At 55.6% G+C, this 19,116-nt stretch overlaps 1 protein-coding gene across 4 annotated transcripts; it reads left to right on the top strand.

Moving 5' to 3' along the window:
- Positions 1 to 770: 770 nt before the first annotated feature.
- CD34 (CD34 molecule) lies at positions 771 to 15,204 on the top strand. 4 transcript variants are annotated; one of them, XR_008434798.1, is made up of 9 exons: positions 771 to 1,079; positions 7,042 to 7,185; positions 8,067 to 8,344; positions 8,428 to 8,517; positions 10,618 to 10,765; positions 11,080 to 11,126; positions 11,920 to 12,084; positions 12,347 to 12,427; positions 13,413 to 13,500. XR_008434798.1 is itself a non-coding variant. In XM_053964264.1 (8 exons), the coding sequence occupies exons 1-8, from the start codon at positions 1,031 to 1,033 to the stop codon at positions 13,611 to 13,613; spliced, it is 1,122 nt and encodes a 373-aa protein (XP_053820239.1). In that variant the 5' UTR covers positions 771 to 1,030; the 3' UTR covers positions 13,614 to 15,204. The 4 variants fall into 4 exon arrangements, 3 of the variants coding, with proteins under 3 accessions (XP_053820239.1, XP_053820241.1, XP_053820240.1); XM_053964264.1 differs by lacking the exon at positions 12,347 to 12,427 and having other exon boundaries at positions 13,413 to 15,204; XM_053964266.1 differs by lacking the exon at positions 13,413 to 13,500 and having other exon boundaries at positions 12,350 to 12,497.
- The last annotated feature ends 3,912 nt before the right edge of the window (positions 15,205 to 19,116 follow it).

The raw sequence follows: 19,116 nt of genomic DNA, 5'->3' as shown, positions 1-19,116 counted from the left end.
CAAATCCCATCCAGCCTGGCCTGGAACATTCCAGGGATGGACAGCCCCACGTGAGGACGCAGAGCATCCCTCATCCTGCCCTTCCTCAGCTGCTCCCACGTGTGTCTGCAGTCACTGAAGAACCAGAGCCAAGTTTCCCACTCGGTGAGGCTCAGCCTGGCAATAAAACTGCAGCCAGAGCTCTGTGCTGCTCCCAGGGCTCCCACAAAGCTTTCCTAACGAGCTCAGGGAAGTTACTGCTCTCCCATCCCACTCCTGCTCCAGGTTTAATGCCAAAGCTTTTTGCCTGTGGGTTTTCCTCTGCCCCAGACCTTCTCTAACCCATCTCGTCCGTGCTCCCTGTTTGGCTGCAGTCAATTTAGTGGAGCTGATGGAGTTACTTCTCCTCAGGTCAGCGCTGATTTCACATCCTTGAGTTCCTTGCTTAATTTGCTGAGAAAATTTCTGATTCCGAAGCCCATTTTCAGCATTGCCCCGTTTTCCACAGTGCCAGCACCACGCCTGGGGCTCGCTGGGCTGGACCTGGGCTTCCCCACATCCCTGCTCTCCTCGGGCTGTGTTTGCTTCACTCTGAGCTGAGCTCAGCTGCAGGCTCGGCTGCAGTGCCTGCATCCAGCTGCACCAGGCTGTGTCCCTGCCCTCCCTTGGACAGGAAAGCAGCAGCTCTGAGGAAAGAGTTAATCCCAGCGAGCCTTTGGGATCCTTTGCTGGGGAGAGGGCTGATCTTTTGTTTGTTTTGAAGCTGCTGGCAGGAAAGTGGGGAGGAGAAAATTACCTAAGTGATAGTGAGGTTGCCATGAACTATATAAAACTGGGAAATCAAAGCGGAGAAACTCCACCTCGCAGTCCTGAGCCACAAGCACAACCCCTGAAGAGAAACCCACCCCACAAGTGAGTGATCTCAAAGGCTTGAACTCCAACCAAGCTGCATGAGCTCAGAGCTGCTGCAGGACTGAGGAGCCGGCGCTGGCCCGGCCGGATCCCGCTGCTCCCGGGGCAGGGAACGCTGCTTTTGGCAATTCTCACAGCCATGAGGTGGAGGCAGCTCCTCTGCATCGCCTGCCTGCTGGAGCTGGCTGGTGAGTACGGACATCCCAAACCCCGGGTCACTGCAGGGACCGGGCATGGGGCAGCCCCTGGGAGCAGCAGCTGGGGGGGAAGACGCTTCTCCAGGAGTTTGGGATTCAGTGGCACCCAAAAAACCTCACTGCTGCTCTGGAAGGGGCAGGAGTGGGGATCCCAACCCCCTGCAAACTCCTGGATAGCACCAGGGGATGGGAGGGCAGCGGGCAGAGTGCAGCCACAGTTCAAGCTGTCTCCCAGCCTGCGCTGCTGTAAGTGAGCCACGCTTTTGTTTTGTGGTTGGAACTAAACATTTGCTGAAAATCAAATGAGTCTCCATAAATATTAAAATCTCCTATTGCAGCTCTTCAAATATGCATCATGTGAAGCAATGAATAACAGCACCGAGATTTTCTCTAGGTGCTACTTTTTAAAGGGTTATATTTTAGGGAAATATTATCATTTTTGTCCCAAACCCAACAGCCATGAGGTAATAAAAAAGGACTAAAAAAGTGAAGCAGCCCTCTGTGTGTTGCCTGGTGTGCTGGGACAGGAGCCAGGAGCCTGCGGGTGTCTCCTCAAATGTAATTTTTTCTTACTCACACAAATGTGAGTGAAGAGATCTATTGCAGGAATTCGCTGGGTTTTGTTCTCCTGTTTCACAGAGCTCCTTTCATGTTCCCCTGGCTGCCCAGGTAAATTGCTCACCTGAGCTGCTGGCTGAGCCTCCAGTCTGTGTTATTTTTAAAGGAATTGAAAAAAAAAAATCCCAATTTTATTTGAGAAGAATGACATTCAGCGCTGTGTGGTTGGGCTGGAGTGAGTGAGGGCGTGACACAAAGGTGTGAGGCAAACCTCGAGCTTCAAACCTCCAGTTCCAAACCTTGAGTTCTTTGTGCAAAACAAAAGTGATGGAAAAGTGATAAAAAAGCTCGGATTTTGGAAGGACAAAGCCACTGGGCAGCCGGGGCTTTAATGCTTTATGCAAAATGTGCTCGCACAGCCCACGCCCATCGTTCCTGCAGGACGTTCCTGCCGGCAAGGTGGAGGAGGTTGGTTTCTTCTCAGCGTAGCTGCTGGGAAAAATCATCCTCGGGGCTCTGCTTGTTCCTCAGCCCCGTGGGGAGTCCCGGAGAATCCATCAGAGGCTCCAGTTGTGCAACTCCCATGGAAGCCCCAGCTCTGTGGGTTTGGGCTGAAGCTGCTCCTGGCAGCGCTGCTGAGGGTGGGAGCTCCTCCTGCTCCCAGGACACCTCCAGCCAAAGGCACGGGTTTTATAGGAAAAAAAACCCTCTGTGCCACGCTGGGACAGGGGCAGGAGTCCTGCAGATGTGGGGTGAGGATGTGGGGTGGGGAGGAGGGAGTTTGGGCTCTGGGATCCAGAGCCAGGAGCAGCCTGGTCCAACCCCGCGGGAGAAAAATCCCCTGGGAAACCCAACCTCAGACCCCTGGGAATGCTCCTCGTGGCCTCTGCCTGCTCCTTTGGGGTTCTTGTGAGTTTCAAGGGAGGGTTTACAGCCACCCCTGCTCGGCAGAGTGGGCTGCAGCTCCCAGAGCCTCCCAAGCCCCTGGGAGGATGCTGTGAGCAGCTTGTGTTGGAAAGCTGGGGATGGATAGAGCACGTGGAGAGCTGTCCTGTGCTTGTCTCAGAGTGAACATGGAAAAGGGAGCATGGATTGTATTTGTACCTAATAAAAACACTTCATTTCTTTCACTTAACCTTTCCTCTTTGTTTTTTATATGTTTTTCATTCATCTCTGCCGAACTTGACTTTTAGAAAAACCTCTTCTCTTGCCATTTTCACACATTCTTTTTTTTCCTCCACTCCTTTTGCAACACTTGTGAAAGTTCTGAATATTAGGGATGGAAAAAGAGACTTTAAAACTTCCAGCTGCTCGGGTTTAACATCCTTTAGAGGCTGCTGCTCCAGCCAGGAGAAATCTCAGCCCCGGGAAGGTGCTGGGCTGCCCAAGAGGCCCCAATCCCAAGGAAAGGCTGGGAGCAGCAGCTGGGCTTTGGTGTGGCAGCTCGGGGGGCTCCCCCAGCCCCCCGCCCCCGGCCCCACACCCACATCCTGTCTGGGCGAAGGAAAAGGGGGAGGGAAGGGACTTTTATCAGATATTTCCAGAGGGAAGAGGGCTCCACCCGCCTGAATTCCTGCCACATGGCTGAGAGCTGTGGAGCTGGAAAGGCATGAGTAACGCCGGCTGGAGTCCTTGGAGGGGCTGCTGGGGGAGCCACGGCTGGCGCCGGCCCCAGGGCTCTGCATCCCCCAGCCCAGAGCTCCCCTCCTGCAGCCCAGAGCTCCAGAGCTCCCCTCCTGCATCCCAGAGCTCCCCTCCTGCATCCCAGAGCTCCAGAGCTCCCCTCCTGCAGCCCAGAGCTCCAGAGCTCCCCTCCTGCATCCCAGAGCTCCCCTCCTGCATCCCAGAGCTCCAGAGCTCCCCTCCTGCATCCCAGAGCTCCAGAGCTCCCCTCCTGCATCCCAGAGCTCCAGAGCTCCCCTCCTGCAGCCTAGAGCTCCAGAGCTCCCCTCCTGCATCCCAGAGCTCCCCTCCTGCATCCCAGAGCTCCTCTCCCACATCCCCCAGCCCAGAGCTCCCCTCCTGCATCCCAGAGTTCCAGAGCTCCTCTCCTGCATCCCAGAGCTCCCCTCCTGCATCCCAGAGCTCCCCTCCTGCATCCCAGAGCTCCTCTCCTGCAGCCCAGAGTTCCCCTCCTGCATCCCAGAGTTCCAGAGCTCCCCTCCTGCATCCCAGAGTTCCCCTCCTGCATCCCAGAGCTCCCCTCCTGCATCCCAGAGCTCCCCTCCTGCATCCCAGAGCTCCCCTCCTGCATCCCAGAGCTCCCCTCCTGCATCCCAGAGCTCCTCTCCTACCTCCCACAGTCCCTTTATCCTCCTCTCCTACCTCCCATGGCCCCTTTACCCTCCTGTTCTTCATCCCATGGCCCCTCACCCTCCTCTGCAGTGCCCTCGTGCCAGCTCAGGGCACCCCATCACAGAGCTGGGCAGTGAACTCTGCTAAAGGCAGAGCTGCAGGGACTGCCCTGGCCCAGGCCTTGTGTGCCAGGTGCCCAAGGAGCCAAAGGCTGAGCAGAAGGTTTGCCAGGGGTGAGCCAGGAGATGTGAGGCAGGCTCAGCTCAGGAGGTGCAGGTCCTGCCCGGAGATTCCCAGTGGGATTCACCTCCCTCAGTTCTGTTTGCTGTGGGTGCAGGATTGGGATCCAGTGGTGGAAACTTCCCTCCTCTTTCCTGAACCTTTGCCACTGCAGATCTTTTCTGTGGCCCTGGCTTAGTGCTCAGGGATGAGCCTTGGAGCAAGTTTAACATTTATATTGTTGCCTTCTCTTTATTCAATCTAAGATCCTTCCTAAGCCCCATGATTAAAATATCTTTAAAAAGTCATTTACTTTTTAAAACCTGGGTGTGTGAGCACAATGGGTGCTGGGAAGGGCAATTTTCTTTCCCATCTCTGCATGGTTTTGCTCTGGCACGTGCTTGCATTGCAGGTGAAGATTTCTCCCAGGTTAATAAATAGCTTGGCTTAAACTCTAAACCCTCAATCCTAACAAACTGACAAAGTTTAATAAAGCCATTAAAAATGTATGGTGCAATAAATAACCCTCTTTAGCTGAGCACCACGTGGATTATCCAGCCCACATCTGGATCATTATTTATCTCACGAGCCCAAAGATTTCCCAAAAACCCACTCTCCATGTTTTGTGGGAAAGCTCCTGCACATGCTCCAAGAAAGGCAAGAAGAATAAATCCAAAGTGACAGCTCCTCTCCCAAATCACACTGAGCAACAGCCAGGCCTCCATGCCAATATTCAGGCTGAAAAGGCTTTGGCTGGGAGCACCTCGGGTGCTTTGCACACATCTGGAGGAGCTCAGAGGTGCTTGGGTGGCTGTGGCACCTGGGGAGGTCAAGGCCATGGTGATGTGAAGTTTCCTGCTCGTGGCCACGAGAACAGAGCTCTGCCTAAAGCCTGCTCTGCCTAAAGCCTGGCACTGCCTAAAGCCTGGCTCTGCCTAAATCCTGGCACTGCCTAAAGCCTGGTTCTGCCTAAATCCTGGCACTGCCTAAATCCTGGCACTGCCTAAATCCTGGCTCTGCCTAAAGCCTGGCACTGCCTAAAGCCTGGCACTGCCTAAATCCTGGCTCTGCCTGAAGCCTGGCTCTGCCTAAATCCTGGCTCTGCCTAAATCCTGGCTCTGCCTAAAGCCTGGCTCTGCCTAAAGCCTGGCTCTGCCTAAAGCCTGGCTCTGCCTAAATCCTGGCTCTGCCTAAAGCCTGGCACTGCCTAAAGCCTGGCTCTGCCTAAATCCTGGCTCTGCCTAAAGCCTGGCTCTGCCTAAATCCTGGCTCTGCCTAAATCTTGGCTCTGCCTAAAGCCTGGCTCTGCCTAAAGCTAAATCCTGGCTCTGCCTAAATCTTGGCTCTGCCTAAAGCCTGGCTCTGCCTAAAGCCTGGCTCTGCCTAAATCCTGGCTCTGCCTAAAGCCTGGTTCTGCCTAAAGCCTGGCTCTGCCTAAATCAAGCCTGGCTCTGCCTAAAGCCTGGCTCTGCCTCTGGGCTGCTCCTTACTCCGGGCACGCCGTCCTGCCTCCTGCTTTTCGTTTGTTAAAAGTCAGCAGGAAAACTCGGTGACTTAACCAGCTGGAACTGAACTGCCCTGGAGAAGAAGGAACTTCTCCCCCTGAACTCAAAGCCGTGCCAGAACCCAAATTCCAGCTCCAGACACCTGCACCGAGCCTCAGCAGGGACCCCAGAGCAGCTGCAGCCCGGGATGGGGGGGATGGGATGGGGGGGATGGGATGGGATGGGATGGGATAATGGGATGGGATGGATCAGGATGGGCAGCACCAGTGTGGGCAGCCCCACAGGACCAGTCTGGGCCCCACATTTCCCCTCTGGCCCAGCCTCCCAGAGCAGGACCAGCAGAGCAGCTCTGCCCCTGCCACCCACGGCCAAAACCAACCCCGGTGACCTCGGGCCTTGCTCTTCCCAACCCCTCCAGGCTCTGTGGAGCTGACCCAGCCAAGAGCAGCTCCTGCCAGGCCCATGCCCAGTGCCCAGTGCCCAGCTCCCAGTGCCCAGTGCTGTTTCCCTGGCAGCAGATCCTGCTCAGGACCTGCCAGAGCTGCTCCATCTCTCAGGGTGGTTTGGGAGGATGAAGTAACTTTTCTTGGAGCTGGGGCTCCCCTGGGCAGAGCTACAAATGAAACAACACATTCTGCATGAATTTCTCTTCAGTGCCTGGATAAGAATCTTAAACACCAAGAGCCCTGGGGTAGAGACTGGAGCTGTTTGTTAGAAGTGGGAATAGATCTTAGGAGAGACGAGTTAAGGAATGGGGAGAAATGCATTTTCATTGAGTCACACAGCTCATTGCAGAAGGAAAAGCTGGAAGTGTCATCTCTGCAAGGCAGCAGGAAGCAATATATAAACTTTAAGTTAGAACAGCAAACCACTCTCCAAACATTCTGCTTCACCTCCAAAGATGTTTTCGCTCATGAGTCAGGGCTGATCCCAAGCCAGTGGGAATGTTTCTATTTACTTTGAGATTGTGCCTGCAACTGTAAATCCAGCTTATCTATCCTGAGGCACACAAGTGATCTCTTCCAAGGCCTGATTCTTTCCTCCCAGGATTACAAACCCAAACTGCTCTGAAATCCAGCTTTGTGCAGAGCTTTGTGCATCCCCAGCGAGCTGAGGGTGGGGTGGGCTGAGGGTAGAGCCTGTCCTTCTGCTCTGAGAGCCCTGGAGCCCCTGCAAGGGCTGCACCAGACTCTGCTGCTCACCCAGATGAAAACTTTCACCCCTGAGCCTCTCCCAGACGTGCCCCAAGGCCTCCTGCCATTTTGGGGCCAGAAAAAGCGTATTTGGGAGAGCAGCTCAACCTTTCCCGCTTTCCCCCAGGGGCTCAGGGCTGGGCTGGGGGTTCAGCAGCCCCTGAGAGCTCCCTCTTCCCTCAGGCTGCGCTGCTGGGAGCACCACGGGCACCCCCACGGCGGCAGGCACGGCCGTGGCAGCGAGGGACAGCAGCACAGGGACAGCCAGCACTGCCACCGCTGCCACCACGGCCACGGGGGACACCAGCAGTGCCAAGCCAACCTCTGGTAACCTCCCCCTCTCTTCCTCCCTCTGGCATTCTGTGTCCATAATTAGATTTATTAAGTGCACAGGCTCGTCAAGGCATGGTTTGTGCTCTCGAAAAAAGAGGCTGAGTTCGGTCAAAAGCTTTAATTCCTTCCAAAAAAAATCCCACCTGGGGACACCCAGCCCAGGCAGCTCAGCCCCATCCTGGTCAAAACAAAGAGCTCAGTAATGTTTATCTCTCCACACATGTTGGGAGAGACACCTGTAAGAGTCCCTTTGGGAGGAGAGGATGAGGGGGAATGGCTTTAAGCTGGAGGAGGGAGGTTTAAATTAGATTTTGGGCAGGAATTGTTCCCTGGGAGGGTGGGGGGCCCTGGCACAGGTGCCCAGAGCAGCTGTGGCTGCCCCTGGATCCCTGGCAGTGCCCAAGGCCAGGCTGGACAGGGCTGGGAGCAGCCTGGGGCGGTGGGAGGTGTCCCTGCCATGGCAGGGTGGCACTGGGTGGGATTTTTAAGGTCCCTTCAACCCAAACCAGTGTGGGATTCCATGATGGGAGGCCCGGCTGAGGCTCTGAAGGGCTCTGAAGGGATGGGAGGATGCAGGGAGCCTTTCCCTGCTGCTGTTTGGGATCAGAGCCTCCTCTGGAAGCCTCGGGGCCGAGGAGGAGCAGGGGGCGATGCCGTGGGGGGGTGGCCAGTGGCACCTTTGCCGTGGTGGCCTGGAAATGAGCCCGCTGTCCCCGACTGTGGGTGAGTGTAATTAGGCAGCAGAACCAGGGCTAACGAGCTTAGCGAGCCAATGGCTCCTGGAGCTACTGCTGGCTCTGACAGACCAACATCCTGCACGGAGCTCGTGGGGTTCAGCCTTTCTCCTGTGCCCTTCTCTTTGCATCTCCTCCAAGCTGAAGGCACAGCCGGCTCCGCGGCCACCAGCCCGACATCGTCAGGGCTCCTTGGGCAGCTGAGGACGAGCCCCCAGCCCAGCCCGGCCCCCACGTCGCTGCCGGGCTCCTCCCCGGGGCCGCACGGGAGCCCGGGGGTCCCCAGGAGCCAGAGCCCCCCGACAGAGCCCGAGGTCGGGGCAGACACCTCGGGCCCCGCCAGCTCCGCGGCCACCCCGGAGCATCCTGCTGTGCCTGCGGCCACCACAGCCCCGCACACCGCCGGCGCCAGCCCCCAGGTGAGCCCGGGGCTGCCGGGGGGGGCTGGGCTGTCCCCAGCCCCAGCAGGGCACTGACCCCCCCCGTGTGCTCTCCCTTCCAGCCTCCCCTCCGTGCCATCGCCTGCCACGGCGCCGGAGAGGAGGGACACACCGGGGCCATCTGCCTGCGGCTCAACGAGTCCGGCACCTGCGTGAGTGTCCCCTGCAGCGCCCTGGGGTCACCCGGGGGCTCCTGGGGGTGGGGGGCTCCCAGCAGTTCCCCCTGGGGCTGCTGCAGGAGGGGACGGTGCCAGGGGGGTCCCAAAGGGATCGCAGCGGTTCCAGGGGAAGCGCGACCTCCCGGCCGCACAAATCCTCCTTTTTCCTCTGAGCTCTGGGGTCACTTCAGCTTCCAAAGCATCTCCCACCGTGTCCAGCAGGAAGTTGCCTTTGTTCTTCTTCTTCCTCTTCCCTGTTGGAAACAAAATTGCCTTTTTTTTTTTTTTTTTTTTTTGTCTTGCCAAGTGCCCTAGGAAAGAAAACAGGGCATTGCAGGAGCTGCTCAGCGTCCCCCACAGCTCCTGAGGGAATCCCAGGCTCTCTGTGGCCGTCCTTGGCCTTGTGCACCAGAAATGGGGCGTTTGTAGCAGCAGAGGGGGGCTCTGCTGGGATGGGAGGAAGAAACCTCTCCCACGGGAGGCACAGCCTGCCCCAGAGGGGGGATGCTGCTGGGTCTTGTGAGCCAGCAATGCCCTGGGTGTGAGATCTATACAAAATATACAATTTAATGTCGTCGTTGCGCCGTGCTGCTGCCACTTAGGGTGAGCGAGGCTCGGCGTGCCTCTGCAGATGAGCGATTCAACGGCATTTAGGATCGTTCCTGCTCACGGGGGCTGCCCTGGAGCGGGAAGCCAGAGGGAAACTCCCGCGGTTCCCGTCTCAGCTGCCATCCAGCTGGGCACGGTCTGTGCCACCCGCCTGGGCACGGGCTGTGCCTCCCGTGTGTGAACGGATGCCGCAGCACATCCAGAGCATCCCACGGCTCACGCAGCCCAGCCCTCCCTCCTCGTGCAGCTCCCCGAACATCCCCAGCTCCCGGCAGCGTTTTCTGGAGGCTCCCACCCCACAGCAGAGCGCTGCCCTCAGCAGCCCCGGGGTGGGACCAGGCGGCTCAGGCTGCGCCTGATAAGAGAACCAGATAAGAGCAGTCCTGAGCGTCCCTCTCTCCCGCTGGCCTTTCCCGAGGCAAATGAGCAATCAGCTGGCACCGGGCGCCGCTAATTGCAAAGGGAAACTCTGACACTCCGATGAGTTCTTTCCACAGCGCAGAAAGGAAAATACACACTTGGGTCTCTTGTTCCATCTTGGCCTTCCTCCCCCCCGAGCCAAGCTCTATAGAAACAGCTGAAAATGATTTGTTTGTTGTTCTCCCGTGGAGGAGTTTCTGCATTTTTGCACTTTCAGAGGATGGAGGGACCCGAGGATGGTCCTGGGGCAGCCCCGGGCAGAGGGAGGAGGGCACTGAGCCCTTGCCAGGACAGGGGGGCTCTTCTCTTCCACAGCCCCAGGGTGGGATCTAGCCCAGGGCAGGGCTCAGAGGAGCTCTCTGTCTCTGGGGTGGGCACAGCCACGGCTCAGGAGAGGCTCAGGGAGGCTGAGCAGGGTTTTGGCAAAGCTGGGCTCTGTCTGCGAGCCTGGCTGTGCCTGAGAATAGTCCCGAGGGGAAAGCCCATCCTGTCTGATCCAGAAACTGGCCCACAAAGGCTGCAGCTCCTCACTCCTCTTCCTCTTCCCCCCCCTCCAAAGTCAGTTCGGCTCTAAAATGTGAGAAATGTGGTTTTTTACCTAGCCTTTGATCAGCAACCTAGCAAAAACATTGAAGACATTTCCTAAACAGGAAGGCTCAATGCTTCTTTGTTATTTCCCTCCTTTCCCAGCCCCTGCCTGGGACTCTGAAACAATAGGGCTCTTCAGTTGTTCCAGCCCAAAAACTGGGGAGACTTGCCATGCGATTCAGAGCTTAAATTTAGCTTTGTTTAAATGCCATTTTCAGGAGCTGCTAATAATACCTCCATTTAATCTATTTTCATTCAGTTAAGACATGAGAAATGAGCACCTCCACCTCCAAAGTGTTGGGGGTCTGGGCAGTGCTGGAGTGGGAGGACGGGGTCTGACACCCAGCTCAGCTTTGCAGGGCACAGAGGAGCCACCAAAATTCAAATGGGAAAGCACAACACCTCCACCAGCGTGGCCGAGGCACAGAATTGCTCCGTTTGCTTGGACTAATGGCTGTTCTTTTGAAAATTTGGCAGGAGCACTTTTTGGAGAGGAAGGGATCGGATTTATGGCAAGCACTATGTGAAAATAGAACCCACAGCGTGGAGTCCCCCTGCGAGATCCAACTCACTCCATCCAGCCTGGACAGGGACTGTTTGCTCCTCATCCTCAAAGGAGAGGAAGGTCAGTGCAGGGCATTCCTTGGCTGGCACCCCCAGATAATGGCGTGGGCAGTGGGACAGGGGGTCCTTGTGGGGAAGGGCTGTGGGACAGATCCTGGGAGGAGAAACCTCTCTGCAGTTCTGCTCTTTCTTCTGGGGTCCTGCTGGATCCCTGGAAGTGCCTCCAGGAGCAGCCTTGGCCCAGCCAGGCTCTTTGTGTGCCCTGAGCTGCAGAGTGTGTGATTCACGTCTGGAATGTGGATGTGTAACGTGTGTGATGAGCACATGTGACGTGTGCAACGCGTGTGATGTGCTCTCCTGTTTTAATCCTTGCAGATCCTGACAAACTTCTGAACACGCTCCAGAAGTCTCACTGGGAAAAGGTAAATCCCTTAAGCAAATTTGGCTGCAAAAGATGCCTGGCCAGGTGGCTGGAGGGATGAGAGCTTGAGATGGTCAGCTGAGGCTGGGGGACATGCTCAGACTTGGACCTGCCTCCAGTCTGGGGGTGCCTGAGGAGCGTAGAGATCCCTGGAGTGTCCCAGGTTGGACAGGGCTTGGAGCACCTTGGGGCAGTGGGAGGTTTCCTGCCCATGGCAGGGGTGGCACTGGGGGAATTTTAAGGTCCCTTCCAATCCAAACCAGCCTGGGATTCTGTGATGCAGCACAAGAGAAGCAGAACAAGCTGTGGGGGCAGAAATGCCTGCAGTGGCTCTGCAAAATGCTGTAGTGTTGTCTCAGCAGAGGTTAGACCCAGCAGTAACTCTCAGGATGCAACTGGCACTCGGCTTCTCCAAAGGAGCTGGCTGACATGAATGAATTCCTCCCCCAGCACTCCCCTGAGGCTGCCCTTGGCTGGTGGGGCTGAGCCCCAGGTGTGTCTCAGGGTACAAACAGCAGAGCTGCAGCACCCAGACAGATCTCAGCCGGGTGCTCTGAACCTTGTGCTCCAGAGGACAAAATTCCCTGTGCCACAGGAGACTCCAGGCTGGGAAGGAGCCTGTGAGGGCTCCCAGGGCTGGGGCAGCAAAGCCCAGTTCTGCTGACGTGCACTTTCCCAAGGAGGTGGCGAGCAGCATTGTTTGAAGCCTGTGCAGCAGATGCAAACGTTTCCTGTTTGTCCCACTCCCAGCTCTCTTTGGTGTTTTGTTTTGGTTTGTTTTGTTTTTTTTCCAGTTTGGAATAGAATCCCTTAAAAAGGAGAATGCGAGGAGCCACCGGGACTCTTCTCAGAAGACCCTGATCGCCCTGGTCACATCTGGGCTGCTGCTGGCGTTCCTGGGGCTGGCTGGATATTTCCTGATGAAGCGGCGCAGCTGGAGCCCCGCGGGAGAGAGGCTGGTCAGTGCTTACAGGTGGCAGAGCCGCAGGTAGAGAGGAGCCCGGCAGCACAGGGAGGGGCTGGGGGGAGCACAGGGGCACCCCCACCCCTGTGGCTCTGCACTCACCCCCTGTGTGTCCCCAGGTCGCGGGACAGCCCGGGCAGGGCAGGGGCGTTGCACAGGGGGAGGGGGAACCTCTCTCGTCTTCCAAAATCAGCTCCTGCAGCAGCGCCGCCCCCTTCCCGCACCAACTCCCGGGTCTAACACTTCTTTTTGCTCAGCAGTAAGAGCTCATCCAGCAAGACCCCGAAACCTCATGAGCCTGGCATTAAAAGTGACGCCCTTTAATTCCCATTCCTTGTGTGAGTCCCGTGTCTGTACCCGTGCTGTAATAAAGGCAATTTCTCCCCACCAGCCATGGTAATAAAACATATCAAGAAAGAAAGAGGCAGAAATTTCCTATTTCCATTCTCCCCTTTCCAGCCAGGCTGACCCTGAGGACTCCTCCCCTCCAGTGACTTTTGGGGACGTGCCCCTGTGTAAAGCGAGGCCGGGCCACCATTTCCCCATCAGTGCCCAGCTGTGTCCTGGGAGGCCATCGGGGCATTTCCTGGCCAGGGAGGATGTCCCCAGAGCACACAGCTGGGAAATGCCTGTGGCAGAGGCAGGGACACTGTCTCTGTGCCCCCGGTGCTGGCAGCAGTGGCACTGTGTGGCGTGGGAACCCCTGGCAGTGCCAACCCCAGCTCCAGGTGAGGCGTGTCCAGCCCGCCCGTGGAAAAGAGACTGAGTGAAGTCCAGCCAGCAGAGTGCTGGATGCTGCTGAGGAAATTCCAGCTGGGAATTGCCACCTGGGATTGCCAGTTCCAGGGCTGCACAACACCTGGGGAATTCTCTTGAGGCCCTGGGTCCTGCAGAGGCACCTGCTCCTCACAGCAGCAGCAGCACCCAGCCCTGCAGAGCTGCAGTTCTGCACTTCTGCCACACCTGGCAGCCAGCTCTGCACTTCAAAGGAAGGGGAAGGGAAGGAAAAGACACAATTTCCATCATTTCCATTCGATGGTGAATTTTCCTTGGCCGAAGTGGCCGGCAGAGCTTCTGTCCTGAGGCAAGCTGGGGAGGAGAAAACAACAAAACCTGACAGCTTCTCTTGCAGGTGCTGCAGGAAAAGCTGCAGTTCCTGCGTGGCTTTTTTGTTCCACGTTGGTTCGGGCCCTCTGCTCCCCTTCTTGTCAGCAGAGCCCTGAGCTGTGGCTGTTTGTCCCTCCTGCCTGGGGACCCTGGGCAGCCCCTGCCCCCAGCCCAGCCGCCCTTTCCCCTCCCTGACTCTGTCCCTTGTGTCCCCAGGCTGAAGACCCCTATTACACGGAGAACGGCAGCCAGGGCAACACCATGCTGATGTCACCCTCCCAGGAGCCGGCGGAGCTGCGGGAGAAGCCAAACCTGCCCAACCTCAACGGGGGCACCCAGGAGAACGGGACGGGCCAGGCGTCCTCCAAGAACGGCCACTCGGGCCGGCAGCACAGCCCCGCCGACACCGAGATGTGACCGCGCCCGCGGGAGCCGCCAGGGCACGGCCGAGACCTCTGCGCACAGACAGGGAATTGCCGAGCTTCTCTATCGTTATTACCGGCTCTGGGAAGAACTCCAAAATCAGCCTAAAGCACGTGGAGGGCCAGAGCTGCCAAAGAGTCGCCTCCTCCTCCTCCTCCTCCTCCTCCTGCTGACCACACAGGACACTTTTTTTTGCAGCTGTTCTCTGCCTTTGTTGTCAGAAGAACATCAGGACAAATGCCCGTGCCCTTAGCCCTCCCAGCTTTTCGGCAGAGGCAGAGTTTGCCTCCGAGCAGCCCAGATTTCTGGTAGCGATATGTTAGGCTGACTAAAGTAGTTAAATTGGGATTGCAGTGACAAAAACCTCTCCGGTTTCAGATAGTTTTGGTTAACAGAGTTGTTTATAATCTCATCTTTATGTTTAAGTGCAGGATTTCTTCCTTTTCTGAGACCATCAGGCATTTAACCCCTTCCTGTCTTTAGGGCCCCTCTACTATTTCCTACTCCAGCAGAATTTGCTGAAGCTGTGTGTAAAACTTCCCACGTGGAATTGAAGGCTGAAATGTCAACTTCTTTCTCTTTGAATCCTACCAGGACTGTGTCCTGAAGGTTTTTTAGAGGGAAAAAAAAACCTTCCCCAGCCTCCTCCTGCCAGGGGCTGGGGGCTGTGACAGGCAGAGCCAGCAATTTATCCCTTGAGTGAGATGGAGAACACTGGGTAGGGCTGTGGGGCTCTGTGGGTCTCTGGGGCTGGGCCACTCTCCCTCTGGCACCTGGGCCAGGAATTTGGGCACGAGAGGTGCCAAAGGGCTCCCAGAGGGATGAGTGGGAGGCAAAACCCCAGCTCTGCAGAGGGCGTTCCTCTCGCTGTGGGCCATGGGCAAAGAGCAGGGTTCACTGTGGGAAGTTCCAAATCCAGGAGCAGGAACAGGAGCAGCTCTGAGCCCTCTCCGTGCTGATCCTGCTCCCCAGGGAAGCGCTGCTGGAGCCACATCCAGCTCCTGGCAGCTCGCTGGGAGCCAGGGACCCGGGCCAGGTTCGTTCCCCATCCCAAGCACGTTTTTAGGGAGCCAAGCCCTGACTGTGCCAGCCCCGTGCTGCTGGTGCCAGACCAGGAGGGCTGGTGGCTCACCACGAGCGCCAGCAGCGACCTCCACACCCCAAATAAGCCCAAAAATGGCCCTTGAAGCTGATCTACCCTCTCACGAGTGAATTCATCCCAACCTTCTCAGTGCTGAACACTGAGGGGAAGGGGTTTTGTTCTGGTACAGTGCTCAAAGCAATGACAGCAGCATCCATCACCACCTGGGGCTGCTTTTTGTGGGTGCAAGAGTCGCTTAAACACAATTAAAATATTCCAGGCTGTTTGCTTTGGTGTGAATTGCTTCTCCCAAATCTCACTGTAAATAATCCCGGTTGAAAAAGAAAAATAATTAAGTAAAAACCGGTTTCTCTGTTGTGTCCTTGGAACAGCAGCATGTTCATCCCCGTGGGATGCGTGGCTCTGGCTGCTGCCAGCAGGATGGGAGGGCAACGCCTCACAGAGAGGTTCTTTCCCAGCAGAAACCCCATGACTAAAGGCTCTGGCTTGCTCCGAGCACATTCCTCTCCCAAAAAATGTCTGCAGGATGAGTGACGTGCAGCAGGCTGTTACACCTCGTTTGTTTGATTTGGTTGGTTTTTTTTTGTTTGTTTTTTTGGTTTTTTTTGATGTTTAAGACACCCAGTTAATTCCTGGAAAAAATAAAAGAGACTCCAGAGTGATGTGCAGGGCTGGGGTTCGACCTGGCAGCAGGGACGCTGCACCAGGGGAGGGGCAGGGTGGACATCAGCAGGAATTTCTCCATGGAAAGGGTGGCCAGGCCTTGGAAGGGGCTGCCCAGGGGGGTTTGGAGTGCCCATCCCTGGAGGTGGCACCTGGACGTGGCACTCAGTGCTCTGGGCTGGGGACAAGGTGAGGATCCATGATCCTGGGGGGGATTTTCCAGCCTCAGAATCCTGGGATTCTGTGGGGGCTCCCTCGCTCTGCAATAGCCAGCAACATTTCCTGCCCCAGGAATTTGCAGGGGGCGCAGGGAAGCCTTTGGTGCCTTCCCTTGTGGAGGAGCTCGAGCTGCACTGAAGGCAGGAGCTTTGGGAACGGGGATCTCTCCTGACTCCCTCTCCTCTCTGGGATGCCCGACCCTCCCCAGTGCTGCTCCCCAGGCATGGGCACACCAGGAACTCCTCAGGGGACGCCCCCCAGCCTCTGACTCGTGTTTTGGGGCAGCCTGACCTCTGGCAGCCTGGCTGCCGGGGGAACAGATGCAGGAAAACCAAATGACTTTTCCAGGGAAAGCTTGGTGAGCCTGGGAGGTGGGACGGGGAGCTGGGGCCAGCTTTTCTCCTGGCAGTCCTTTATCTCATCAGCGCGAGGAGCTGCAGATCTAATCAAAACGTCAGGTGCACTTTTCACAGCTCAGGGTACGTCCTACAGCCAGGCAGGGACAATAAAGTTACAGTCAAGTGCTCTGGCAAAACAAAAGGTTCCTCCAAAGCCAGATTGAGGAAAGTGCCGGGAGCAGGGCCGGTGCTGAGCCAGCGGAAAAGGCTGGGAAAGGCTGGAAGAAAAGGCTGGAAAAGGCTGGGAAAGGCTGGGAAAGGCTGCACTTCCAACTCAGGAAGTTTTTTGCCTGTGTGTAAACAGCCCTGGCCCGGCCAAAAAGGTTTTCCTTATTATTCCTTCCTTATCAGCCCCCTTGCATTCCTTCCTTGCCCCCTCCTCTCACCGTCCCCTGCAGCCTCACAGCTGCTTTCTTGGGCCATTTCGGGGGGTCTGAATGCATTTCAGCTTCCAAGAGCAGCCTGATTTCCCACAAACGTGCTTCAAGGTTGGTGCAAGTTCCCCTGCCTGGTTCCTGAGCTCACACTCTGCTCCCACACAAACTTTAGCTCAGTCTTTAGCCAGTCTTTAGCTTGGGGAGCCCCATATTGAAAGGGACCCTCTAGAGGAAAATTGGCATGAAAACATCCTCTGGGGAAGAACGGCAGGGGGGGTACGAGGTGCTAACTATAAAAACAACTACAAAAAAAATATAGAAATAGAAATAGAAATAGAAATAGAAATAGAAATAGAAATAGAAATAGAAATAGAAATAGAAATAGAAATAGAAATAGAAACGCAGCACTGCCACTGGATGCCATGTCTGTATCCATTCCCCAGCCTGCCCAAGCAGCCCCCAAATCCTTCTGCCTGCTGAAATCAAAGATTTTTCCCAGAAGTGAAGGGACACCTTCCTGTCTGAACTACCTCAGAATTCTACTGTGAGTTGAAGGTGGCTTACTCTGTGCATTGCTGAAGCCAATTTCATGACAGCAAACAAGTTTTAATTCATTTTTATTAACCGTGTGCCTCGGTTGGATGTTTCATCCTTTCCCAGTAAAACCAGCACACCCCCCCCAGGTGAGAACACACCTGCCCTGCACTAGCACGAGCCCTTCCCGGGCCAGCAGCCGATCCTGGGATGGGGAAAAGCGGCTCCTGCTCTGTTTGCTGTCCTTGATTTCCCGTTCTGCGGAGCGGAGCGAGGTGCGAGCCCCGCCTGGCTCAGCCCGGGGATGCCGCGGGGCTCGGGGCGGCGCGGGGGGCACATTTGTGCTCCGATGCTGCTATCTGCTGGCTGTGCTCCGCCAGAGCGCTCGGAGCAGGCTCTAGAGGGCAGCTGGAACTCGGGGAATGGTGCCCTGGCAGCAGCTGCTCCCAAAAATTGGGTCCTGCTCCAGCACGGGGCCCGCGGGGCTGCGATCCAGCCCCGGGCTCAGCGAAACCGCGGAATTACGGAGGAATAATGCGCACAGCGGGACGTGGAGCTCCACTTCCAGGAACGGGGAACATCCACGATGGCATTTCTAACGTGGGTTTCACATCAATTTCTTTCCCATCTGCTTGCTCAGTGCCTGATCCCGCATTTCTTTTTTTTTTTTTTTTTTTTTCTTTTTTCTGTGGGAGCTCTCCCAGTTTTGCTGCTCCATCCCCTGCAAGGCCACGCAGGATTTTTGGTCTGACCCAGGGAATTCAGTGGCACAGGAGGGCTCTGGTGACATCCTGTGTCCCACCTCAGGGGCTGATGGAAAAGAAGCTGGAGAAGCATCAGTGGGGCCAGGACATCTCTGCAATGCCAGCCAGGGAACCAGCTGGGCTCAGTCCCTCTGAGCCTAAACCTCAGCCACCATCAGCTGGCCACAAAGGCATTTCCCAGAGCTGGAAAGGGCTGATGATCAAGCTCATTTTGATTTTTTTTCCTTCCTTTTCCAACCATGGTGGTGGAGCTGGCAGTGCTGGATTAGTGGCTGGACTTGATCTTAGAGGTCTTTTCCAGCCCTAATCCTCCCACGATCCTGTCTTTGCTTTCCAGGTAAAAGAACAGCATCTGTGTAGGGCTTTTCAATCATCCCCCTTAAAAAAACAAATTATATTTACAGCTCTTTGCATCACAGGCACTTCCCATGTGTTTGGAGCCTTTAATCTTGGCCTTCAGATCCATTTAATTTGCTGCTGTTTTGATTTGTAGTAACAGACGTAAATGAGATTATCCCTCCCTTGAGATCGGCTGAGGGAGGCAAACGCTGAGGAATTGGGGTCTGAAAACATTTTAATGTGCTGCAAACCCTGAGATGGCCAGAGATCGGGGGGCCAGGACTGAGGTCCCAAAGTCCCAGGCTGTGGGAGCAGCACCTCGGGGTGGTGCAGAGCTGTCCCCAGAGCCCTCCTCATTCCTGAAGGAGCCACAGGGGCAGGAGGAAACACCTTCAACACCTTCACAGCGTGCAAAGAGCATCCCAAGCGCTGTGAGGCTGGAAATTTTCTTTTTTGGCTTAAAAAAGACGAGGATGGGTGAGCCAGGGGTGCTGTTTGTGAGTCAGTGTGGAGCCAGATACAGAAATTCCTTGGAGTTAAATCTTCCTATTGAAAATTCTTTGTGCTTTTCCTCTGGAGAAGGAAAACCCCACAATTTTTGAATAGCTTTTCTGTTAATTTTCCAGTGGCAACTTCTGGTGCTGGGGAAGACGGGTTCCATTTCTGGTTCCACTGCTCTGGCTGCAGAAAAACAAAGGTCTGAAAAGTCTTGTCCCTTTTTGCCCTGTATAAGGCACAGATGCCCCAAGGGCTCCTACATAGGAAATTGGTTCTCAGGTTACTTACTTTTTATTCCTATAAATTAAGAATACATCACCCTTCTGACTTTTAGCTATTTATTTGCTATTTCTGGTTCTTTTGATTTTTTTTTTCTTCATATTTTTTTTAATCTTCATGCTTGCATCTTCCTTCTTTCCTTATCTCCTGCCTGCCCCAGAGGCTTATTGCTGCTTTGGCAACATGCTAACGTGTTTAGGAATGATAAGACCCCTAATTAATAGTTTAATTAGCAATACAAGGACTTAATAGCTTATTAAAGGAAATACATTCAGAAAATTCCTTTCCTCTCCTCGCGCCGGTACAGTATAATTTACCAGCAAA

Source organism: Vidua chalybeata, chromosome 24, assembly GCF_026979565.1.
Source record: "Vidua chalybeata isolate OUT-0048 chromosome 24, bVidCha1 merged haplotype, whole genome shotgun sequence".
Lineage (NCBI taxonomy): Eukaryota > Metazoa > Chordata > Aves > Passeriformes > Viduidae > Vidua > Vidua chalybeata.
The sequence above is the reverse complement of the archived record's forward strand: the minus strand, read 5'-3'. Positions and strand labels throughout refer to the sequence as shown.